The sequence below is a fragment of the Corvus cornix genome, chromosome 8 (assembly GCF_000738735.6).
Source record: "Corvus cornix cornix isolate S_Up_H32 chromosome 8, ASM73873v5, whole genome shotgun sequence".
In the NCBI taxonomy this organism is placed as follows: domain Eukaryota; kingdom Metazoa; phylum Chordata; class Aves; order Passeriformes; family Corvidae; genus Corvus; species Corvus cornix.
Genome location: NC_046338.1, coordinates 9,417,993 through 9,443,230, shown reverse-complemented (window position 1 = coordinate 9,443,230; position 25,238 = coordinate 9,417,993). Strand labels below are relative to the sequence as shown.

General features: G+C 49.6%; 1 protein-coding gene and 1 long non-coding RNA gene across 3 annotated transcripts; one reads left to right on the top strand and one right to left on the bottom strand.

Annotated features, from left to right (window-relative positions):
- LOC104695536 (mucin-17-like) lies at window positions 1–14,957 on the top strand. 2 transcript variants are annotated; one of them, XM_039556219.1, is made up of 5 exons: window positions 1–107; window positions 9,847–10,317; window positions 11,113–11,442; window positions 11,773–11,933; window positions 12,766–14,957. In XM_039556219.1, exons 1-5 carry the CDS (start codon window positions 41–43, stop codon window positions 12,808–12,810), a joined length of 1,074 nt encoding a protein of 357 aa, XP_039412153.1. In that variant the 5' UTR covers window positions 1–40; the 3' UTR covers window positions 12,811–14,957. The 2 variants fall into 2 exon arrangements, with proteins under 2 accessions (XP_039412153.1, XP_039412154.1); XM_039556220.1 differs by lacking the exon at window positions 12,766–14,957 and adding an exon at window positions 12,069–12,759.
- On the bottom strand, window positions 4,693–24,394 carry LOC109145968. The gene is made up of 3 exons (XR_005602512.1): window positions 23,610–24,394; window positions 21,775–21,896; window positions 4,693–8,826 (listed from the first exon to the last, which is right to left on the bottom strand). It is a non-coding gene; the product is annotated as an uncharacterized LOC109145968 (long non-coding RNA).
- Between the last annotated feature and the right edge of the window lie 844 nt (window positions 24,395–25,238).

The following is a 25,238-nucleotide window of genomic DNA, read 5'->3' as shown; positions in this document are numbered from 1 at the left end:
CCCCGGTGCCGCCGGCGGAGCCAGCGCGGATCGGCCCAGCATGGAGGGGACGCGGCGTGCCCTGCTCCGCCTCGCCGCCGCCTGCTGCCTGCTCTGCGCCCTGCCAGGTACCGGGGCGGCCGTCGAGGGGTGCCGGGGCGGGGGGAGCTGCCCGGGGATCCCGCCGGTCTCGCCGCGGCGGGGAGCGCAGCGCCGGGACAGCCGTCGGGGCAGCGCCGGGGCCCCGGCTCCTCCGCCCGCTGGTGGGGCTGCGGGAGAAGGGTCTGGGGAGCCCTCCCCGGGGACGGAACCCTCCGGGGAGCAGCGCCCCGGGCCTGCCCCCGAACTCGGGCGAGATGCCCCCGGCCCCGGGCGCCGTCGCCCCGGCGGACGCGCAGATGAGGTGGCCCAAAGATGTTCGAGGGGGTCCCGCGTGAGCCCCGGGCTCCGGGCAGCAGCGCGGCCGCCGGCCCCGGCCTTGCCCATTCGAGGCAGCTGCCGGCAGCGCTGCTCCCGCCGGCGGAGCCGCCCGGGCTCACCTCCCACCCGGCGCCCGGCGGGATCCCGAGGGGATGCGCGGGGAGGGGAGCAACGATCCTGGAGGCGCTCGCCCTCCGGCATCCAGCCCTGAGAGCCTCTTGTCTCCCGCCCTGCAGCTCTCGGCTGCCTACGAGCGGCTGCTGAGCTTCCCCCCGAGGGAACCCCGGACAAAGCCCGAACTCTGCCGCCTCCCGCAGCACGACGGGACGATGGCCCCGTGCCTGGGGGGAGAGGGGCAGGACGGATGGAGCGTTACAGGACGGAGCAGGAGCAAGACCCTGGTCCCAGGCAGACCCTCCCGGGCTGTATTTCGGCTCTGCTCCACGATCAACGCGTCCTCACGTGGGCAGGCGCAATCTGCACCGTGGCGCTGACAGCCCCGTCCACTGACACCATCGAACTCTGCCGCGTGGCTGGAGTGTGCCCCGAGTCGGGAGGCTGTCACCTTCCCCGTGACCCTGGCAGTGACAAAGGCTCTGTAGCATTTAGGGACTTGCCCAAGACTCAAGAAGCAAAACGTGTTTCTTCTTCTTTGTGGTTGAGAAAAACCCTTGGCCAGACCCTGGTCAGATCCCAGCACTGTGACGGCAGCAATAGAGACCAAGGGGTGACACACAGAAACTCAGTTTCTAATAACTAATTAGGGCTGGTAAAACCCTAGAATAGATGCCTCTGGGGCTGAGCCTCAGCAGTGAGATTAGCACTCAGGATGAGGTTTTGGGTGCCGGATGCGGTTTAGCTGGGTTTGAGGCTGAGCACTGGGAGCAGTCCCAAACCAGCGCCCTTTATGTGGGCAAAGCTGCACTCCCCACACAAGAGTAGCTGTGCTGTGATGGGGTGTGGGGAGGTGACCAGCCACTGGAAAAGGAAGGACTCAGGATTTCCACCGCTGAGAGGAGGAGGAGCTCAGCTGCCTGGGGCTATTCTGGCCCTGTGTCTCACACTCTGGGCACACTGGGAAACCTCAGGGAACCCCTTGCCCCAGCTGGCTCATAGGAACCCTCTTGCTGCAAAGTCCAAGATTCAAACTGCCAGAATGTACCAGAAATTAAGATTGCACTGAGTTTTTCCTGGGATCTTTGTTGCTTAGTGTCCCAATCCAAGATTCTTCACAGTCTCAGGAAATGGTACCCATGCATCTGACCTGGCCCTTGTCCTCATAGCTGTTATATTTGCTAGCTAAGCCCAACTGTGGTTAAAAGAGCAAATGTTTTGTGAAAATAGATGGAAGAGATACCCCCAATAATAAAATGCCCCATAGCAAGCACAACCCATAATGAGACACCAGAAAATCTTAGCAGGATAGTGGTGTGGGAAAGGAAAGGTTTGCCCAGAGATTGGCCCTATAGTCTGCAGTCCCCAGACAGATCTGTCCAAAACTGGGCTTGTCCTAGCTGCATGAGCTACTCTCTGCACTGCTCCCAGCACAGATTCCCTTTGCTCTCGCTGTCCGGCAGTGCTGCTCCCACCCTCTGTCTGAGTTTGCAGGAGGGCCACAGAGGAGCTCAGGCTGCTGTGTCTCCTGTGCTCTGCCCACCCTGGCCTCTCAATGCAGCCTTTCTTCACTGCCTGCGGAAATCCACTTCCTCCAGCATCATTAGCCTTACAAATAAAACCCTGAGTAATTTTGGTCTGGGCATTTTTCTGCCTCTCCCTCCCATGCCGAGCTGCCCTGCAAGCAGTGAGAACGGCGCAGGGCTGGGAGAAGCACAAGCACATAAAGCCCTGTCTGTGGCACCACCGGGGCCACACACACAGGTGGGCAATGTGTCCACTTCAAGGTCCCACTGCCAATTTGCTGTGATTCTTTTCCCCTTGTTTGCCCAGGGCAAGGAGGAGTGGATGGACTCTACCCCACCCTGACAGGACAGCTCCAGCTCTCCTGCACCCAGAATTGAGCCACAGCTTGGTCCTCTCCTCAGAGTGGTACCTCCAGCTGTGTGACCCTGCACCCCCAGCCCAGCCTTTCATGTCATGCCATCAGTCTTTGATGCCATTTCTACATGTGCTCTTCCCTCAGCCCCAGGGTCAGGGTGGACCCTGGCTCCCTGCTGCCCTTCCAAAACCTGACCTGCTGGGCAGGGGCAAAGCACTCACTTCCTTCAGCTCCTTTGGCCCCATCCCTCCAAACAAAGGGGAGCAGGGACAATCCAAAGCACAGAGGCCCCTGTCCCTCCTTCCTTTCTACCAAGACCCTCTGGGTGGGCACACACAATTCTTGCTGCAGGGCTTTCCATAGGTCTGCAATCATCCCCACAATGCTCTATAGGGTAGCTTTCATAAGGCTCAGCACCACTGACATCTGGGGTCACATCCTGAGCCCTGTAGGGCTGCCCAGGGCAGGGTCAGGGCAGGATGCATCCTTCAAGCCCATGGAACCAGCAGTTACACAGTTAGAAGGACCTGGGAACTGCTCAGGGCTGGGCAGGCTCCTGATGTCCAAACTTCCCCCAGCTCATGCCACGCTGCACTAGAGAGCAGGCTCCCTGCTGACATGGGGCTGCTATTAAGGCAACTGGCTAATTAGTTTCTCCTAATGACGTGAATGCTTCCTCCGCTGCAGCTGTGACTCCTGAGGTAAGCAGGGCTGGGCTGAATGATGCCCGAGCTCCCTGCTGTTGTTGTATTACTGGGGTTACACAACCCCAGAGAAGGGCAGGCTTCCCAGGCTGTGCATGTTGGTGTGCCCAGCAGCCTCTGGGCAAAGGGGTCTTCACCCCAGCTCAGTCCCCTACTGAGGAACAAAACCAAGCAGCATGGGAGCCTCCCAGGCACCTTCCTGCCAAGCAAGGTGCTCCATAGCTGCACATGGCCACTGGAAAATAACTCTGCTCTGACAGTGGTAGCTGAGCAAGGCAGCCTGCTCTCTCTTTTCCCTGCCACCGGAACTTGGGGTAAGCCCCCTCACCTCTAAATGGGGGATCAGTGAGAGAGCTTCACGCAAACCTGTGGGAAAGAAGTTTTTTGCATCTCTCTCTCCCGTGGTTGGGTGAGGAGGGTCTCACATGGCAGGGCCAGGCAGAACGTGACACTGTGGGGTGCTGTGTCCTGCAGGCAGCGATTGGGCTGGTGCTGCCCCACCACTGTGTATTCTGGGCATGCTTGTGCTGTTTAATGGGTATTCCTAGTACTGAAGTACCTGTCCTTGGCATTCATGGTGCTTTTCCAGGGCTGCTCATCCTGCAACTCTTGCTCTGCCCTGCTCTGCCATGCCACCGTTGGCAGGTTGTCCTGGTCCCCAACGCAGTGCCATCTGTCGAGGTGGTAGCACTGCATTTCCTTTTTAGTTCCCCGGGGTTCAAGCCTGTGGCTGAGTATCCACAGATGCCCTGAGGCAGCATCTTCCTGCCTGCCTGGGCAGGTTGGGTGCTGGGCTGTCCCTCCCCAGCACACACTCACTCAGCACCCTGTATCTAATCTGCCCCCGTCTCGTGCTCTGCTCGTGGCCACCTGCCTTCTCTGTCAGGAGACCTGGTTTCTATTCCTGTCCCTTACCTCAGCCCTTGTTTTGCAGCATGCCTGGCCTGGCAGCTCTCCAGGGCTGGACTGGGTGCTCAGCACCCCTAGTTCTGCACCCCCAGTTTTGCTGCTTGCACAGCAGCTCGCAGAGGCCACGAGGGGTACAATGAATTAAACTGCTGCCATGAAGAGCTTCACTGTGGTCCCCAAGCAGGCTGCAAGGTTGGATCCGTGCTTACACCTCCTGCCTGGACTCCTCACAGCAGACGGGGGTCTGTTCAGCCTCTCTCAGCCAGGATGGGAATGGGGACAGTCTGGGCATCAGCCCTGGCAGGGAGAGCACTGGAGCCTGAGGCAAGTGCAGCCCTCTGGCATCCTGCTTCCATCGAGGTCCTGCAAGGTATCCAACTGGAGCTGAGTTTACAAAGCAGTTGCCCCTTGTACCTGATCCTGTCTCTAAGCCTCGCATCATCACAGTGAGGGTGTTTGCTCTACAGCATCTCTGGATGCATCTGGCACCTTCCTGATGGGCTCCAGAAATTTCTTCTGCCACTTGTTTTTTTTTTTTAATTCCAGGAAAAGAGATCAGGCTCAGCTAGTATCTAATCAGCAGCTATTCCAGTTCTGCTTTTAAATGAAACGAGGAGCCTTGGTTTTAATCTCACTATATGGTTTTATTTGCATTTATACACAAGCTCCTTTTCCTTGAAGAGATTGTCTAATTACCGTTGGTTGGCAACCATAAATGTAATAACTGGTAACAAAAGATAATTTCAACATTTAATAAAGTAGTTTGCTAAGCAATAAGATATAACTGCTTTGATACATACAGGTTACAGTTTATGCTGTTACTTTTGAAACATTTTATTTTTCCATTTTACTAGGTTGTTTGCAAATGGAGCTGTTACACTTAAATGGAAATTGAATTCATTTAGTGCACCAAAATAGCATTGTAGAAGGGTTTGGGTGCCTTTTTGATGAATCAGAGCAGTGGTTTGACTTGCATTCTTTAGGAAGCTGATTTAAGTGAGGTGCTAGCCTCAGAGAGTGAGGATACATTCACACCAGGGAGTCCGGCTCCCACGGGCACTTTCTCTGAAATCCTGGGTGAATCCTTCTCATCTTTGTACTTAGCTCTCACCTGGGACTCTGCACCTTTTCCAGGGGTGGCTGCACCCTGCACCCTGCTGCCCTGCTCTCCTTCAGTCCCCAGCAGACAGCCTGCCATGGGCTTCCTCACCTTATGTGGCTCTCCTGCATCTCATCCTAAGAGGGATTTCAAAAACAATGTTCAGGTCTATGGACTGGAGCTGGGTTGGTGTGGACCTTTGGGGAGCTCAGGCTGCTGATTCTGTCAGACAGGAAGGAGGATGCAGAGGATTCTGCTGAGAGTGGCAGGAGGGTTGTGGCAGGAGGGTTGTGGCAGAAGCTCATTTATGGGCTTGTCCAGCTGAGGCCCTGCTCTCTGTCATTGTTTTATTCTGAGAAACAAATAGATGGTGGGGTGGCTGCTGTGGCAGAGGATGGAGACCACGGTACCTGCTCTGCGTGACTACCCTGGCACAGCAGTGACTGTGCTGCTTGTGCACACCTTCCTCAGCCCCTCGCTTGGCCCCAGTTCTGAATCTTGGGCAGGGAGTGCAAGACAGGAACGGCCCCATCTCCCGCAGAGCTGGCTTCCTTCACTCCTCTCTGTTATGGCATCATTTTACCATGTCTGTTCTGGAGCTGGTGGGAGCTTGGGTTGATATGTGGAGGTCCCTCAGTGTTGTCAGACAGTGCTGGAGAGGGGTCGAAGTTGTGGGCTGATGTTCAAAGCCCTCCCTTCCCTCAAGGAGCTGGGAGTTTTTCCCACCCTTGTCCAAGGCCGGGGCTGCTTCTTGGTTGGCTGCATCCCTCCTCCCCTGGGACCAAGCTCTTCCTTTGCCCCTCTTGTTTCCCAGACAGAGGTCACTGCAGTCAGCACAGTCTGATGGGAGCTGCTGCTCCAAATCCACCAGCCCTGCCCTAATGTGGTCTGGGATCTCTGGTTCTCACCACGCACAGGCTGAGCCTGGAGGTTAGCACAGACATGGGGCAGGAGTGGGGCTGTAGCCAGGGGACCAGCTCTGCTTCAGCAGGCACCTCAGTGTAACCAAAGCAAGCCCACCCTTGGCTCCCTGTCAGGGAAACAGAAATACTCTTATGGTCAGAGGTCTTCTTGCTTACAGATCCTGGTACAGTTGTAGCTGCCTTATTATGGATCCAAGGGCGAGTGCACCTTTACCAGCTGTCCTGGGGTGCTGCAACTGTGAGGTCTTGGAGAATCACAGAAAAGGTGAAGCATCCACACTAACTCCTTCATTTGCATCTGAAAGGACATGGTTCCCTCTTGTCTCCTGAAGCTGATGAGGACGATTCCCTAGGCAGTACAGCCATGGCTTTCCTGGCATGTGATGCAGGAAGCAGAGCTTCTCCAGGAAGACGCCAGAGGAACGAGCTCTGACCTGCGTCTCTATAGGTAACCGATAAACAGCTAAAACCATCATCACCCAGTGACTGGAGCAGCAACAGCGCCGGAGCTGGGGATTTGCCGACCTGTTGGGTACCAAGCTCCAGAGCAGACCAGGAGCTGGACCCCTGAGGATCCCAGCCCGTGCGGGGTTTGCTGGGTCTCCCCCAGCACAGGCAGCTGCAGCAGCGCTCTGCTCTCCCCTCTGTACCTCAGGGTTTGCACCGGGTTTCGTTTGCGTGGCAATAGGTTGCCCTTTTGGATGGATGATAAAGCTGGCAAACAAAGCTGTGGCAATGCAGCAAGGCCCTTTGGAGGAGTGCTTTTTTTTTTTAAACTAAAACTGAAGTAGAACTCAGCGCTTGTACCTTTAACACCTACAGCTCACAAGCACCAAGCAAAGCACGTCTGGGGGATTTTCCTAGGTGCTTTGCTTGGTGACTATGTGCTGGCTTTGGATGTGCCCTTACGCCTCAGGAGCTGACAGACGGGTGATGGGAATCTTTTGTCTGCCTGTCCCTGGGTGATCAGGATTTACTCAGTCCTTTGTTTCCTTGGCCATTTTAAGGCTCTTGCCTTCTCAATTTTCCCACCATCATCTCTTAACGTCTTGAATCCTTGTGTTAGTCTGGATTAGGCTCTCCTTTTTTTCAGGCTCTCCTTTGTTTCCTGAGCTGGGTGTGCTGTGATGTGCTGGTCTGGATGACTTGCTAATTGAGGTGCCATCAACACTTGCCATACTCAAAGCGAGTCCCTCGTTCTTCACTTGCCAATTTAAAATCTCTTCTTCAATTCTCTACAAACCAGATTTTATACACCACAGTGCTGTGTTACACCAGAGCCAGAGAGGCCCATCCACCCGGGAACCATTTTCTTTGGCAGTGATGGACACCAGATAATTTTATGGGAAGAAGCCAAGTGGCTTCTTGGAGAGAAGATCTTAGGGAAATGCTAATCCCACTAGCTCTCCCTCTTGCAGACAGCAGGAAGCCGTGCAGCGGGGTGGGGGGAGCTGCTTGCCCCCACAAGCCCTCCTGTCCCACAGCACCTCGTGGCAGGGGTGTAAGTTCCTGGCATGTGGGGAGGTGTCCTGGTGTGTAGGGCCCAGATTCATCTGCCCTCCCTCTGACTTTCCTTTTGTGCGTAAAATCATCCATTTTCCCCCAAAGTTCAGAAGTTCAAGCTATCTGGGTTCTGCGGATCCACTAGACGTTCAGACTGTCTGGGCTCTGCAATAGACTTGCACGGACCCATTTGTCTATTACCCTGAAGTTCAGGAGTTCAAACTGCAGTCAAACTGTCTGGGTTCTGTAAGAACTTTGCCGCTTGAGGTTGGTAGAGCCATTAAGACCCATTTCTCCTAAAGACCCACACCCATCGAGTTGCTTGTAAAGACATTAGCACCTATCTTGCCTATCACTTTTCTAGCCAGAAACTGGCATGATGGTTTCAGAGTTGCTCAGGCCTTTGTGCAAGGCAGCTCTCCACAAATCTTTCCTCTGCACGACTCAAGTCATGACTTGCCGACCCCGTGAGAGGCTGTCCCAGGCACAGGCCAGCTATTCAGAGCAGCACATAGCCAGGCTTAACACTGGCTGGGCACCTAGCCACCACCTTTCCTGTTTACCCCACGGTGACAGCACGCCTCTGTGTCTGTGGCTGCGTAAGAGCAGGTAGCTGGGCGTTTATTGAGCAAGCATCTGCCAGTGTCCAGCCAGCATCCGGAGCTGGTGGGATCCCACCCCGTGCTGAATAGCAGTGCTGGGTTTGGGGCTGGAAATTGTCACATGAAGAGCTGTTCCTTTTGGTGCCTGATCCCAGGAAACGCAGCGCTCAGCTCTTTTCCTTCCAGGTGTTACTGGTGTAAGCGTATCCTACGCCTGAGCTCCATGGCAGAGCTCACTTTATTTGGAGGCACCTTCTGGCCACACAGAGCTGGATCCAGGCAAGGCCAAAGGGAGCATCACTTAGGCCTTTGGTCTTCATGTTTAAGTTGCCCCAGCTGGGGTTCCCTGTGAAAGCTTTTTCGCTGAATGTGCCGAGCAGGGTTGTGCATCCCTGCGGGAGCCCTCCTGGGACTGGGGCCCCGGGCTGGGGAAGCACAGCTTCCTCAGGCTGCGCCAGGGTTTTGAATTCTCCAGCTGGTCAGGGTACTGCAAAGGTCTTGAGAGAGCAATGTATTGTGTCTTTCCTTAGGGCCTGTTGAGTGCTGTAGCTGGAGAAGAGCTCTGATAATTGTATCTGTTCGGAAGAGCTTTAAAAAACTGCTGAAATTTCCCCGAACACTATAAGAATGGGCTGTTTTGCTGATGGATGAATGTTTCTTGTTGACAACATCCACTTTGGATGCTTCTTCCCTGTGGAGAGAAGGGGCATCATGATGGATTTGCTTCAGTACCTTTATTTTTTTCTGTAATTAGCTCATCAGTCCTCTGTGGCTTGGGTAGGAACTTAAACAGAAATTGTAAAAATACTGACTACGAGATGTTTTTAAATTGGAGAGTCCATCCTGATGTGGCTACATTTCTCTGTTTTCTTCCTGTTTGTGCCCTGAAAAACCGTCACAGGATCTGTGTTTATGAAAGGGCAGTGTAAGAGCCTTGTGGTTTTCCTCCTCCCGTATGCTGTCACACTGTCTAGCAGCTGTGGATCTGGGGGGATCCTTGCTTGCTGCAGGTTCCCTTCAGGGAAGCTGGCCCATTTTGCTGTAGTACGAGGCTGAGTAGCTGCCCATTTCTATGACAACAGCTGTACTTCATGGTGGTCATATGTTCATAAATAGCTCATGAAGGCAGCTGCCAAAGCGCACCGCCAGCCCTGTTAGCTGTAGCGCTCTCTTGCTACCCATTTCACCTTTCCCTCCAGCAGAATCCCACACTACTACTAAGGTGACTCACAAGATATGCTTTGCCATGCACAGCCTTTTTAAATATCACTTTTCTCCATTTCATTGGGCCAGGGGATCTAGAGAGTCATCCACATTTCCCTCATTTGTGTTTTTTCAGCACCACTTTTGACTCTTTCTCAATGAACCAAAGAAGACTTATTTAAATTTCTTACAGAATCAGGTCTCAGGTGATACTTTTAACAAACCCAAATCCTCAAAAAAAGTTTAAAAGTTGCTCCAGGATAGAGAAATTGGTGATGCTCACCCTACAGAACAACAGCACAGGAGTTGAGGAAGAGGAGGGTAAAGGAAAAGTCCCCTAGAATGCCTCAGACAGGCCAGGAGGGACAGGGGAGCTGTTTGAATCCCTTTCCCAAGTGTGAACCTGTGCTGGATTTTGAGTTAAGGGGATAAAGAGGTTCAGTTTCTGTCCTTCCCCTCTGTTTCTCCTCTCAGCGTGGGATCTCTGACAAACTTCTCTGTTCCATAGGAGGGGGTCAGAAGACAGGAGAGGACTTGGTGGCACCACCATCTTTTCCTAGCACAGCGCTAACCTCGCATCAGCCAAGGGAAGCCTCTGACTTCAGTCCAGTGACTACTGCCATTCCTCAGACAAGCCTGAAGAAAAACTTGACTGCTGCAACACTCAGTGCCACTGGGGCCCACACTACAGAGGTGGAAGATGCCTTCATCCCTACCACCCCCATGGCAGGCTCGAAGGCAGAGACACTGCAGGCTTCTACCACTGCCAGTCCTGGGGACATCACAGTTACACATCCCGAGCATGACAACATGAGCTTGTCAGTCAACAGCAGCACTGAAATCCCCTCCCCTATCTTGACTGCCAGCACTCTGGAAGAAAACCAGCCCAGCCATGAAGCCACAGAGCCTTTCAGCCCAACTGAAGAAACGGCTGATGCCAGCAGTGCAACCCCCATGCTTCCTCTGAATACTGTGCCAGGTGAGGTTTTGCCTTTACTGCCTGGCACAAAATCCTGCCTCAATGATGCATAACCTGGAAACGTGTGAGCACTCTCCTGGTAACTGGAGAGAGGGAGAAGAAGGGGATGAGACACTAAGCAGAGCCAGTTCAGTGCAACTTGTTTGCAGAGGTGTTAGTTCAGCATCCTCTTTGCAAGCCCCATTAATTTTGGTATTAATTGTGCTGGCTGCTTTCTGATGAGGACATTGATTGTGTGCAGGGACATCCTTTATATATCTAATCTGAAACAATATGCCTTAGCTGTGCTGCTCAGCTGTGCCTTTCTGGCACCAGGGCTAGGGGCTCAGTGGGAGCCTTCCTGGGGAAGCACACTCACTCTTAACACAAAACATGGAGATGGGCAAGCACAAGTGACAGCTCATCCGTCCCTGGGAAGCCCCCTTTGTGCTCTCTGTAAGGAGGGATGAGAGGCTTTTCCCAGTGTCTTACTGAGGGATGATCCCCAGCTGTGTGTAGAGTTCTTCAAGCTTGTCTGCTTGTCCTTCGTCCCCAAGGACAGGCCTTGTGGGCCCAGCAGAGGTTGGCTGACATTGCAGATTGGTACATATGAAAACTGAGAGGACTTTCTAAGCACTGTGGCTTATAGTGTGGCTCAGCTGTGGCTGCACTAAAGGTTCTGCTTGTTTTCCAAAGGATTGACAATAAGCTGCTGTTACTATAGTCCTTACAGTCTTGCTTCCATATTGTCTAGTCCCACAGACCAGTGTGGTTGCACTGGATCCTTTGAAATAACTGCTTGTTTCTATTTTGCAGCAACAACTAACAGCACTCAGCCAGGGCTTTTTGGCGGGCAGACCCTGGGGCCCACAGCAGCAAGGTCTGAAACCAAGCCAGGAACGAGCCCTGTGGGTGCCACAGAGGAGAGCACTGTGGAGCCCAGAAATTCCTCTGCTCCCATCTCCACTGTACGGAGCACGTCCTTTGCTGATGCCTTCAGTACTGTGACAGTGAGACCCCTTGTGACCAGCCCCACGTCTGCCAGCACAGCTGCCGTCCCCACCAGCACACCTACATTGGCACAGTCATTGGAGCCCAGGCATGAGAAGGCTTCTGTGGTGGATGTTGGTGATGATGACAATTCAGGTAAATGCTCTGCTTTTAATGGGCTGCCCAGGGAAGTGGTAAAGTCACCATCCCTGGAGATGTTTAAGGAAAGACTGGACATGGCACTCAGTGCCATGGTCTAATTGACCTGGCGGTGTTTGGTCATAGATTGGACTTGATAATCTTGAAGGTCTTTTCCAACCTAATAGATGTAATTGTTTTTTCCCTGTTCTCACACAACATGGCAAAGGGCTGGGGCTGCCTCAGATTGGCTCTTGGTTGTGCTGAGCAGAACCAGAAAAGACAAAACTTTGCTGTTCCAGCCCTTGAAGGCTCCCCTTTGGCCTCATTCCCTTGGTCTCCTTGCAGAGCTACCCAATGTGGCTGGTACAACGAGGGCTGATCCCTTGGTAATCACTGTGATCTCCGTCTTCATTGTCATGGTGGGCATGCTGGGCCTGGTGGGCTTCTTGAGATACCGCCAGCACAACAACCGCATGGAGTTCCGCCGCCTGCAGGACCTGCCCATGGTGAGTCACACCTTCAGCCCAGCCTGATGTGGGCTGGCTTGCCACTGACTGCTTTGCAGTTCTCCTTCTACTACATTAGCTGCTAGGTACTTGCAGCAGCACCAATGCTGATCACACACTCCTGTTCCTTCTTAGGTCCCTCTCCTTCCATCCAGGGTTTGAATCAAGACAGCAAGTCTCAAGGCTGGGCACTAAAGAAGCTCTCTGCCTTCCCCTCACTCTGCAGGGGAATGCTGAGAGGTTAAATAGAGAGAGGAAGGAGAGCTCCATCCAAACTTGTCCTGAAATGACACCTTCCTAACCTCTCCTCCTGTTTTCTCATATTTGCTTTGTGACTATGACAAAGCAGATTCTATGCTCTGTCCCAGGGAGGTTGTCTGTCTGTCTGTCTGTCTGTGTTTGACCCTTTGGGAATATAAAAATATATGAGGATTTCAGAGGCTGGACTAGCTCTGGGGAAGCTGCAAATAACTACCTGTGCTTTCTGAGACAGAGGAGTACACAGCTAGCAAGCAAGCTGATGCTGTCTCAAGCAAGCTGATGCTGTTGCAAGCTGAGTGGAGTTTTCAACAGCCAGGGTTTTGCACGTCCCTGCAGGAACTGCCTGCCTGGACACACCTCTTCTCTCCAAATGCTGCAGCAGGAGGGAGACTGACAGTCCAAAGATCCAGGAACTGCACAGTGACAGCATTTAGGTGGATGGCTGGGCAGATGGCCACACTGTGACCATGTGGCTGAGAAAGCTGTGCTGCCTGCACAGCAGGCTCCCAGGCTGGGACCATGATGCCACTGTGCAGACATCTCATTAAAGCACCCTCTTCTCTGCTTCTAGGATGACATGATGGAGGACACCCCTCTCTCCCTCTACAGCTACTAGGCAACCAGGCTATCCACTGCCCAGAGGAAAAGGCCTTGAGGACTTGGTCCCAGACGATCTGCTGAGGAATGAGGGGCTGTGATTTGCACACAACTGAAAGAGCCTTTTCAGATGGTTTTTTGTTTTAGACATTTTACATAGCTCAGTGTTGAAGTTTCTATGCTGCGAATCAGAGCCCAAGTCTGTCCCTTTTCTCCAGGCTCTCCTCAAAACAATGCCCTGAAGAGGTGTCTCCTCCTTTTAGTGTGGCAACCAATTAGCCAAGACAACCTTTGCCATGGTGTTCTGCATGGATCTCTTCTGTTCGTCTTGGTGGCTGCTGCTTTCAAAGGAGGTGGGCAAGTGATCCCGACAAGGGCTCTTAACACTGGTGGTGTCAGCACAGTGCTAGCAAAGGAGACTGCTGTTTTCTGAGGGAGCCAAGGATGTGGAAATCACTTCTCTTGGGCTCCCTCTTGTTCTGTATTTTTAAGGTTGTTTGTTTTGGGGGTTCTCTTGCACTTTTTTTGTTCCTGTTTCAGCTTTAGTCCCAGGATTGGCGTTGCCCATCCTTAAACACCTACCAGGAGGATAAAAGACTACTCTGCTTCCTTCCTACATGCATACCTTTTCTCTTTAACCAGGGAAAACAGTTTTGTGGCCACTGGAGAAGTGCCCCTGCTACTTGATGTTGCTTTGAAGTTGCTGGGAGGAAAATGAACATAATGTTAGCTTAACAGAGCTTGATAGGACTCAGTCTATTGCCAATTAGACACACTAATTTGGTCTCACCAAAATTAGGAAACCATGTCTCCTACACTTGATGCTTTTGGCATATGTGTAAACTCCTTTCCCAGGCTCAGTAAATGCTTTTAGTCCATTTCCCTGCCTGGACTCTAACACAAACCTTTCCTCAGGTACCTCCCATTTTGCTTCTAGCATCTGGTTGCTGGAAGCTGTTGTACAAAACTGATACTTCACTCTCCCTTCTGTGCTATGCAAGGTCAAAGCTCCTCTACTTTCTGATGTTGGTCTTTTGAGCCAGTTGGTGTCTTGTCATGAGGACAGATCCTGGATGTAGGTGCCTTCCTCCCCTTCCCTTTCTTGGTGTTAGGCTGATTGGATTCTGCACTTTTGCCTGAAAATATCACTGCTGTAGACTGCATCCAAGGCTCTTGAGGCCTCTCAAGGAAACCCACAGACCAGAGCCTCTGAGCGTAAGTCAGAGGATCTTTTGGTGCCCTTGCCTCAGAAAGACCAGAGTGTGTGTGTCATGTCAGTCTTCATGTAATTACACGTGCTCCTGTTTTCTAACTCACATTCGACTGCAGGTAAATGGAAACACATGCCTTCTCTAGAGTGATTTCTGACTAAGCCAGTTGCTCCCTCAGGATACAGCAAGGGCTAGAGATTATCTGCCACATTCCTCTTACAAGCCTCAGTTTCTCCTCTCCTTTCAGCAGCATCACTGAACCCCACAAAGGACAGATACCAGGCCTCACTTGCAAAAGTACCTTTTTTTCGCAGTGCTGTTATTGGTAGCAGGGAAAGGGGAATTTCCCCATCAGCTGAGCTCTGGAAAGGCCAAAGATGGAGCAGAACCAGTGTGGGCCAAATAGATGAACTGGGTAAGGCAGCAGTTCCTCCTCCCTGTGTTGCTGCTTCCAGAGTGGCTGACAAATGGCTGCAGTGCAGTTGGGGTTCGGCTGTTGGCTTTGGCCTTCCATCTGTGTATTGTAAGGATGCCCAGTAAAATAGGGAAGAAGGGTTGGTTCTCTCCTATGATTGCATGAGAACTAAAGAGCAATTGTCACAACTCCAAAGCTTTTGTATCGAGCATTGTCTGCACACAGCAGTCTCCCTAGCTACAGACTTGTTTCCCCTGCCGGAGGGCAGGGTGCTACTGGTTCTCGGCACAAAGTTGGCAAGTTGGTGGTGGAAAACAGAACTCCATCCTGGCTGGAACTGGTGCAGGCTGGCATATCTGGGAAGTGTCTCTGCACACAATCAAAAGGGCAGGGGCTGGTTGTTCTGGTTTCCCGTGCATCGCTGTCCAGGGGAAAGGGGTGAGGAAGAAAACTCGCCCAACACCAAAGTGCAACTTTCTTTGTAAAATATGTTGATAGTGGATTTTTTTTTCTGCAATAAAGTTACAAATGCCAAAAGTGTCTCGGTCCTCATATTTTCATTGCAAACATCTAACTGAAAAGCTTTTATAGATCACAATGAATCCTGTGATAGATAAACAGCAGCAGTTTGGGACACAAAGACTCACAGAGCTGATAACTAGAAAATGCCAGACAGCTATGAACCATCGCTCTGACAGTTCAGAAGGACACCAGCCCCTGCCTGTGTTCCTTCTTGTCAGGGTCATTCCTGGTCTGGGTTGACTGAGATTAATTTCTGTACAATTAAATCAGATGAAATCTGTCTTAGAGAACCACACTAGACCAAATAATATAATCTACATGCTTAGACTCCTTTCCTTTGCCTCTGATTGAAGATATTCTTGTGTTGTCAACTGTAACCCCAAACCGTATTTACAGAAATATCCTGAAACCCAGCCTAATCCAAACCTAAGTAGCATCATCTGTCATGCTTCTTTCTATAGTACAGCAGACAACGCAAATTGAAAGGCACATACTTCTTTTTGTTTAGCTTTATAGCTGTTTTGAACTCCTCCCTTCAGAGCTCAGACCTGCAGCGAAGTAAGTGCTCAAAAGCCCAGCTTCTGCTACAGACCTGGTAAAAGTCTCTCCTGAGCTAATAGTCTCTCATAGCTGTTAGAATACTTCGGCAAAATCAATCAGCTCATGTCAAAGACTTTGTGTTAAAGATTTTCTGTTGCAAAAGCAAAATGTGGTGAGTGAAACTACTTGGTAATTTGGCTTACGCTGTTTTCTGAAGCGTTCCCACAACAAATCTAGACAAGCAAATCCTTGGAAGACCTAGAGCAAGGGGAGAGCAAACAAAGACTTGGTAGTCTAGCAAAGTGCTTGCTGAGTAATCTGAAGACATGAGCGTGAACTCTAAACCCTGCAGAGATTTCAGTCCTGTCCGAACATACTGTCAGGAAAATCCACCAATGCCAGAGGGTTATGTCCAAAAAGGAGAGAGAGGGGTCCTTCAGCTTTATTCTGATAAAGGGAGAGAGTCCACCAGGGCACATGCCCGAGGGATTTTCTATCAAGGTTTTGGAGGGCACAGCCTCCCTTTTATCCTAACCCCCGGCCGCATGTTGCCCTCTTCCTTTCCCTACTGGCTGAGGTATTGGGAAGGTACAGCCTTCCCAAACCACCTACCCCATATCGCCCCTTGAACCTACTGTTTTACCCCAAAGTTCAGAAGTTCAGGCTTGTGCAGACCCGTATCTATTTCAGGAACCAAACTGTCTGGGCCTGGTAATGAACCTGCTGCTCAAAGTCAGTAGAAGCATTAAGACCCATTTCAAAGATGTTAACACCCATCAAATTGTTTATAAAGACGTTGGGCACACATCTTTCCTCTCAATACAACCATACAAAACAGAATAACTAAGTAACAGAACAAACATGCCACAACTAAGCCAGTCTTCTCAGGCCTAAAGTTAGCATTACTCTGGTGGTTTATGTTGGAGTTTTCTCTGTTCTGCCTTTTTACCGCCAAACCCACTCGGAGCTGATTCATTCTCTGCTGAACAAACTGCTGAACTGCCTTGTTGGAGAGGTAGCACAGAGCCAGGGCTGTGCTAGCTGGAGAGGCAGCAGCAGGACAGGCTTGTGCAGGCAGCCACTCCTGGGAAACACAAAGCTTTGTGCCTTTGCCCAGCCGAGTTCCGACCTTCCAGCCAGATGCTACAACCTCTTAGGTGGTCAAGTTTGGAGATGGACCATGGGCCAGTTGTGTGGGCTTCATCCTTCCTGTGCAGAAAAGAGAACTGACAAAACCAGAAACCAACTGTTGCCAACTTCTGCATTTCTCCTTGAACATAGCTGTTGCTTCTGATGGGGTTTGGTTTTAATGCCTCCTAGGCTAAGGCACAATTATATTATTAAGTAGCAAGGGACCAAGAATCAACTGAATCACTTAGGTTTAAAGTTAAATAGAACAGAAAGAAACCCAGGCAAAAGAAAAGCAGAGTTTAAGACATATCTGCCTGCTTTGCCCTCCCCTCATCCTCTCTCCAGACCCATGTTTTGAAGGGAAGGGGATTTGAGGAGCTGAAAAGTGACAGTCCTAGAGCTGCTGTGCCATGGGTGGGGCTACCTGTTTTTCATCCATTTCTCTGCCCACTCAGTTGTCCTTCATGGCTCAGTGTCTGTATTTCAGCATCACTGTGTATTTATCCATCATGTCACACTGTAAGTCTGTAAATAAGGCTTCAGAGGGTGTTCAGGGACAGAAAAGCTGCCATGAGGAGCACTGGAGTGGACAAGGCAGTGTGTGGGTCTTCTAAGACTAACCATCCCATAAGGCTTTCCCATGGGTAAGTCTCCTGTGCTTGCTACCACTTAAAGCAGAATGAAAAAGGCATTCCACTGATCCAAGGAGCAGGAGTGCAGAAGCAAGCCAGGGAGGCAGAGCAGTAAATTTTCAGTAATGAAGGCTATGAAATGGCAAAGAACCTGGAAGCTTTTACTAGCCACTGTTCTTTTTATAGCCAGGGGAGAGCAGAAATGCCTACTGTCATTTCCCAGACACCTGTGAAGGAAACAGCAGGCTGCACACCTCCTCATTACTTATACTTAATTTTCTATAACTACATCAAATCAGTATAAATGTGGATTTGCCATGGGGGGAGGGGGGCACTTTTTCTAAGTGTACCTCCTGAGCCTCTGCCTGTGATGTTCCCATGTACTTGCTACCTCTGCTTTGCTGCACAGCAGAAGTGAGACAGGAATTTTATTTCCAATATTGCCTTCCATCCCCCACAAAGAAAACAGAAATCATGCACTTACTGTCCATAAAACAGCCAAATTTTCAGTCCTACTGATACATACCTAAGTGATAAGCAAAGCTGGAAGACCGTGACTGCAAATATAAAAGTCTCCCAGCAGTTTCCCAAAATAGTTTGTGGTTTAGTTTTTTTTTAATCTTCCAGAACTTTGTAACATAACAGTGGGCTTCAAACTTCCCCACCCAAATACATTTGAATGAAGACTCTTCCTCACTTTAAAGCTACTGGGGTCATGTTTCCTCACAGATCTGAGAAAAATCAACCTTCATCCAGAGCACAACTTCAAAACAATCTCAAAAGATAAAGCATTTAGAACCTCCCAGAAGAGGACCTTCTAATTGTGCCTGGTGATATGGAGCTTGTGAACTAGATCCCCCACCACAGTTAATTCTGCAGCATTGGCAAGATTTTATAAGAAATCATTAACTATTACACGAAGGAAGCATAGATAGGTTGTACATTTTTAAAGACAAAGGGATTGATTTATTCATCTGCTTGACAGCCTGCACAGTCTTCCTTGTGCTAGTTCCCACTTCCTGTCCAGTAAGTATACTTGAAAGACACACTCAACACAGGTCTGCTTCACATGCCCCAGCAGTTTAACAATTAAACAGTTAAAGCCTCAGTTCCTCTGTAATATTTTTTCTATTCAATGGCCCATCAGCCAAATAACCCCCTGCACCACAAAACCAGCTTGATCTTGATCAGACTGACAGTGGTCACAGCTGCAAGAAAACAAGTACATGTTTGTTCCTACTGTTCAGCTCCTTCTCTGCTTACAGGTAGACCAGATTCCCCACCCACAGTTCAAATAAAGAGCTACGTAAGTTACCAGAGGTATCCTCCCAGTCATAAAACAGGTCTCCCTGTGATGAACTGCCCAGAATTAATATATCCCTGCAGCAGAAGCCTTTTGCTAGCTCTCTTTGAACTACAATGGAACATCTGTTGACAATCTCCCGCAGGGTAACTTCTCTCCTCCCCTGTTTTAATCCTCTCTCTCTTTCAGAAGTACACATCAGTTGCCACAGGACGACTCTCACAAGCATTAGAGCGTTTCCTTTCACTGCTCTCTCTTGGGACGAGTAGGAAGAGGGATGATCAGTCAGCCCTGTATTTTAAGTATTTTCTTAAAAATTTGCTGTTATCCAGACTCCTGAAGCTTTCAATGCTCAATTACAGGTTCTGCTTGGGACAAGACAAGATTCATGGGTTCTTGAACATGACTTTCAGCTAGATTTAGACACTCATTTGATTCTGACTGAGAAGAGTTTTACTGGGGACAACTGCAAAATTAGCAAAATGTTTCTTTGTGCTAATCCTGGCTGTGCCTTCTGATCACACAGACAAATAAACACACTAACATGATCATTGCTTCAATTTCCCTTCTGTAAAGTTTAGGGGCAGGATGAGAAATTTTGCCCACTTTTTCAAAAGGATCTCCATATTTTTAGGTGGAAGGTAACTGTGGACAATACTATTTGTGGCTATCTAGCAGAAAGGGAACCTGTTTCCACAAAGGGCTTAAAGAAGCACTGGGAAAAGACCTCCCTTTATTTTACAGAGTCTAAGCTGGTGTCATTCATTCACCTCTTCCCTTCTCCTTCACCAGACAGCAATTCTAAAATTAAGTTATCTCAGAGGGAAATGGAATAAAAAAATTTAAACCACATAAGGAAATTTCACAGGGTCCTTTTTTCTTGCCACTGTGGCACTCTATTCTCATAAAACAAACCAGCAACCTCCCCTTTATGGGCGTCATGGAATTTTCTGTTCAAATAACAAGATTTCTCCACCTGTTTTGTGCCACACAAGAGGAAGCAATTTACCAGCACTTGTCAAGTCAGCTGCTCCATATTGGGTCTTGACAGGGTAAATCTATGGTCATTCTATATCTGTTCTGTTCTTGCTGTGCATAGTCTCCCTAAAAGGAAAAGTCCAAGCCCAGCACTACATCCCAGAGCTTTAGATAGCCAACAGTTTAAGCACAATCCAATATAACTCAAAACTTACAGTATAACTGGGAGAAAAAAACTAAACATTTGAAGGCATTAGTAGAGAAAACACACTAAATTCTCTCAATTTGTTCTGGTCCACCAAGTGAGAGCTCAGAGGACAGGATCACACATCCCATCCCGTGGGAGAGGGCTGAAGCAGAGGACTGCAGCAGAGGACTGCAGTGGGAATTCTTTGACCTTGGAGGAACAGCCCCATTGCAGCTAAGCACCACAGCATCTCTCCCTCTGCAAGACAGCTGACAGCTGCCAAAGCTGACTGACAAAGCACAAATCAGGCCCTGCACCAGTGTCTGCCTCCTGCAGAGAAAGAGCAGAACACACAGCATGGTGTTGAAAGGGTAGAAGGGGCAGGTCTGAGCAAGGGGACATGAGATGGCAAACAACAGCTCAGGTCTCTGGCAGAGTGTGGGACTGGGCAGGTCTGTGAATGACTTATCAAAATGGCTGTTTCCCTTCCTGGAGGTGCTTCCCTTGGGTCAGCCCCACGGCTCACAGCTTCCACTTGTGGAAAATGCAGGGAACAAACAAGTCAAGAAGAGTTTGCCTGCCCAGGGAAGCCAATATCCTTTCTGTCTTTAGTTGTTCCCAACAGTAAAGAGTGCATCTTTTAGTTAACATTAAAGGTCATGCAGCTCTAGCCCAGGCAGGTCACTGCTGAGATCATCACTCCAGCTGTTTCTAGCCACTTCTCCAGCACTGCTTTCTGCCAGCTCAAAACACAGCCTGGAGGTATGTGTACAATCTACACCAAAAGACCAAAGAATTGTCCTTCCCCAGCCTTCTTACCCCATATGCCAGACCCGAGAACAACAGCAGTCTATGTCTATCCCCTCCAGCACTGCTGGTCCAGTGTGGTCTGCAATCGTTTCAAACCCTATTAAAAACATCCTCATTTATCTCCTACTGAAACAGAAATACCAAGAAGCATCCTCACAAGCTATGTAAGCTCAAATAAAAACAGGTGCTCATGGTTCCAAGTGTTCTACACTAACAACCTGCCAACAGAGCTACTGGGTCCCCCTGCCATAATAACCCCTGCAGGGTTTCTGATGTTACTGTGATATAAATATTTACTACTAATACTGCAGGTAATAGTACAGCAACAGGTAACTAGCTGCTTATTATTAAATGAGGGGGTTTGCTTGAACATTTGATCAGTGAAACTCGATTTAAGAGTCCCCACCTAGCATGTGCCTCAGAATAAAGGCTAGAGAAAATCTTAACCCTTTGATGGGACCTGCAGGCTCCTCAGGCATTGCCCTAACAGCAACCTGACATGTTACAACTGCATCTACAAAGCAGTTAATTGTAGCAGGTTTGCTAGTAAAGTCTGAATCAGCAGGATTAGTAAATTGGAAAAACAGCACACAGGGCAGTTTAACATGCCTCACAGCCTCCATTCACAAGAATCTTAAGCATCTTACTAAAGTAGGGCATGAATTTTTTTCTTTTAAAGAAACATTAGCCCTTTGTTGCTGATTTCTTTTAATGCTAAGTGTTAATGCAAACACAAGGAGGTTTAATATCCAAAAAGCAAGGCATAAATCCTAAAGGATGAAGAGGCTGAGGCAAACCTTCTTGAATGAGCAATTTTCACCTTCTCACTGGCTGTGTGTCAGCACCAAAACAAAAATGGAGCCACATTAAAAAGTGGTATCTTGGCACCATCAGAGGAAGTGATAAGTATCATAATTGGCCCTCACATGCAGCTTTTCATTACCCTGACACTACACGGGGAGGGAGGATGAAAGAACAGACAGGCACACACATGTTACGTCTGTTCTGGCATAGCAATACTGCTCTCAGAACTAACTCTGGCCCAGGTGCTAGGCCACTACTCCAAACTGTACTGTTGTTCTGCCTTTAGATGCCTAATACTCAGCCCTACCAGTAAAATTGGGCCCAGCAAGAGCCTCTCATCCGTATGACCTCTGGAATGCCCTGAACAGTAGAGCTTTGTCATTCACATGACAGAGGAAAACCCTTCCAGGTTCTTAAGATCCTGAGGGTGCAGGATCGAGCCTCACTTACCTTCAGGCACCTCAATCTCCACGGCACTAGAAAGCTCATTGGAGCTGAAATGTCTGGGGTGGGAACCTCAGCCAAAGATGGAGAAAACCACTCTGCCTCTCTCAGCAAGTTCTTGCTTCTCTCTAAAAGAAATGAAAAAAGCAGCAGATTAGGCCAAAAGTTCAAGTATAAACTTGCTGAGTCTAAGTGTCCTCTGTCTACCTTTTGTGACACCTGTTACACGTGGAGAAACTGCTGTTATTCCAATTTAATACCATTTTCTTATTCTTTTATTGGTGCAAGCAGTGGCACAAAGCAGCAGGAAACAGGTTCCATGACAGGCAAGAAAACATATTGGCAAAAATGTTCAGGCACTGGATTTCACCTTTTTGTGGCACCAACAGCTCCAGCCAGCTCCACATCATTCAGGTTTAAAACACAAAGAATCAGCCACCTCATTTCTGCTCAAAGCCACGGTCACAATGCCAAACCCTTCCCATACAGGGGTCAGTTTGTGTTGGAAAGGGACAACAGGACACCTGACCTGACCATGAGATCTCCAAACCAGAGGCTGGAAAACTACATCCCAGACTGTTAGTAATGGAGTAAGTGTGAAATCGTTCCTATGATCTCTTCTTTCCCTGCAGGTGCCATGGATGCTACTTCTGTCTGGAAGAGACTTTTCGCTTGATCTTTCAGATCAAAGACTGTAGATCTGATTGAAAGATAACACTGACAGTCCCTTACGCTTAGCAATGCCTACTGGAACAGTTACCGGGGGTGGGGATGGGGTGGGCACCATTTTGATGGGGTTTCCAGCAGTCACGCCTCACGCAGCAGAAGGCAGCTCTGCTGAGCAATTCAGTCGTGTTTTCAGAGATGAACGGTCTGGCAGTAGAACCTCTGCCTCCCCACCTAGCCCTGATCACATTGTTCTCTCCGTTGTACCAGCATGACTTTTTCCTGCTGCAGCACTGTGAACCACACCACTTCAGGGGGAAAAAAAAAACCAACAACAAAAAAGCCCAAACAATGACGCACTTGTTAGAACCAGCTCGGCTCCCTGATCGGATTTACAACACACCAACCACTGCAGCGGCAGAAATTCGGGAGGCAATGTGCTGTGAGGCCAGGGCAGGAAAATGCAGAGAGATGGGAACATTTTAAGCTGATGTTGACAGCACAGAAAACATATCATGGAATCAGAGCTTAACAGGTGAGAGAGTGACATAATAAGGGAAGGCATTAGGCTTTTATAGAAAGAAATAGGGAACCAATATTTAATTACAGGAGAACTGCAAAGAAGTTCCATTATTGAAAACATCTCACCAAGTTAATACTTTATTTTTTATCAGAGAAAACCTAATCATGAATCTACATTGACCTCCAGACTCAGTGTTCACCAATACTTCCCCACTAATAAAAATAGACATTTATATGCTTATGGTCAAGAGCTAGAAAGATCAGAAAAACAGACAAGAAATTAAGATGTCCTTTAACTCCATTACAGTTACCAAATTGCCCTGAGTGTTCAAACAATTTGTGTGAGTCTCTCTCTCTCACATTAGGTTCCTACCTAATGCAGAGCAATCGTTCTTTACCAGGGTCAGAAAAAGGTTTCAAGAGCTGTGGATGGAAAGCAGAAGGAAGATCCCTTCTGTTACAATCAGGACAACATTGTGTCTTTGTCATTAACTGTTGTGGAGAACAATGAGAACTAATGACCCTTTTTTGTATAAATACTTCATGATGACACCAAATCACACTGTATCCCACGTGACATCAGCATTAGCCTGAGGGGGACGAATTAGAGTGCTGTGTTTTTCCTAATAATAGTAAAAACCACAAAACCATACCTGGGACACAGACACCTCACAGAGACGCTGCTGCCTTCCCCCAGGGAAGTGATACATATTCTCTGGATGCTGTTTTACTGTAGCACAAAGCTGTTGGGGGGAGAGAATGCTGGAAACAGTGACATGAATTGTCAGCCAGACCTGTGACAGTTCGGACATCTGGCAGCTGTCCGAGGGCAGCTGGGGTTGGACAGAGGATAACAATGAAACAGAGCCAAAAAGATCTAAGGATCCTCAACAAGGAAGCTGAGATGTCACTCATTTCTCTCCAGGGAGCCGGTCACAGCCCTTGGGTAGGGGCTGGGGAGAGCAAGGGCCATGCTAGCGGAGGCTTGAGGCACAAACAAAGCCAGTTCCCACCAGCCGAGATCGGGGAGAAAGGAATGTGAGGGATGGGGAAACTGGAAAGGAATTAGAGCTCAGGCATTTCAAATTAGCTCCTCTTCTAAAACGCACCAATTATTTCAGTCATTGCAGTAAAATACAAGCAAAGTACTCTCCAAATGGCAACCAGGAGACTGCCCTGACAGAGGGCCTGGGTAGGAGACAGCAACACTCCTGATTAAACAAGGCAGGTGAGGCGGCTCAGGGAACAGCTCCAAGGACAGCTGTGAAGGGAACAGCAGGTACCCATTCTCCCAGCCCACGTGGAATGAGCAGATGATGCCAACCCTGAGGACACAAACGTCTCGGTAACAGAGGCTGCTACTTAGAATCATAGAATATCCTTTGTTGGAAGGGATCCACAAGAGCCATCGAGTCTGACTCCTGGCTCTGCATAAGACAACCCCAAAAATCACTTGTGTGTCTGAGAGCATTGTCCAAATGAAATCTGGCAGGCCCAGTGCTGTCACCCCTTCCCTGGCGGTCACCCCCTTCATGAGCTGCCTCAGAAGGATTGAATGCTCTGCCTGCACTTAGCCAGAGACCAACTCCAGGAGAGGGCAGACATTTAAGTCATACCTGCCTCAAGCTTTGCCAGTTCAGGTTTTAAATGGAAGACCCCACCTCACAAAGCTGGCAAATGTGCTACCTTCTGCATCACTAAAGCCGGAGCCACACATGGAAACGAACAAAGGATATCCAGCAAAGAGAACGGCAGGACGAGAGATCAGTCCCCAGCATCTCTGAGCTTGTCAATCCAGTGCCTGTGGAAGCAACTGCCACAGCAAGAGCTGTCCTGCAGAGCTCTGAGCAGCCGCCAGCCAGCAGCACCCTCCTGTGACACATTCCTGCAGCTCCCCGGCAGCAGCCCGGGAGCTGCCCTTGTCCCTGCAGCAGCTCTTGTGGCCTACGTGGACCTGGGCATCCTCCAATTCCCTGAGGGGGTACCTCCTCCCCTGACGTGGCTCAGCCTCTGTCAAGCGCTCCACGCTTCCATCCCGAGTTTGTACAAACTGTAAGATTGTGCTCTGTTAGACTGAGCTTTGTGTGGCTGCTCAGCAGATCTAGCACCTGAGAGAGAGGGGGCAGTCACTTCCAAGGGTTTTCCAGAGGCAACCTCTGATCCAGCACTGCATTAAACCCTTCAGAAAAATCTCAGAACAACTGAGAAAAAGGAGGGAGCTGGACATACAACATGCCACAATTGGAAAACACCTCGTATTTCCAGCACCAAAGATGCAAAGC

What these genes read in the sequence shown, in the direction of transcription:
- LOC104695536 (XM_039556219.1), top strand. Translation starts at nt 41, where the DNA reads ATGGAGGGGACGCGGCGTGCCCTGCTCCGCCTCGCCGCCGCCTGCTGC. An exon ending in CCTGCTCTGCGCCCTGCCAG is followed by an intron (nt 108 to 9,846) that starts GTACCGGGGCGG and finishes TCTGTTCCATAG; the next exon opens with GAGGGGGTCAGAAGACAGGA. An exon ending in TCCTCTGAATACTGTGCCAG is followed by an intron (nt 10,318 to 11,112) that starts GTGAGGTTTTGC and finishes TCTATTTTGCAG; the next exon opens with CAACAACTAACAGCACTCAG.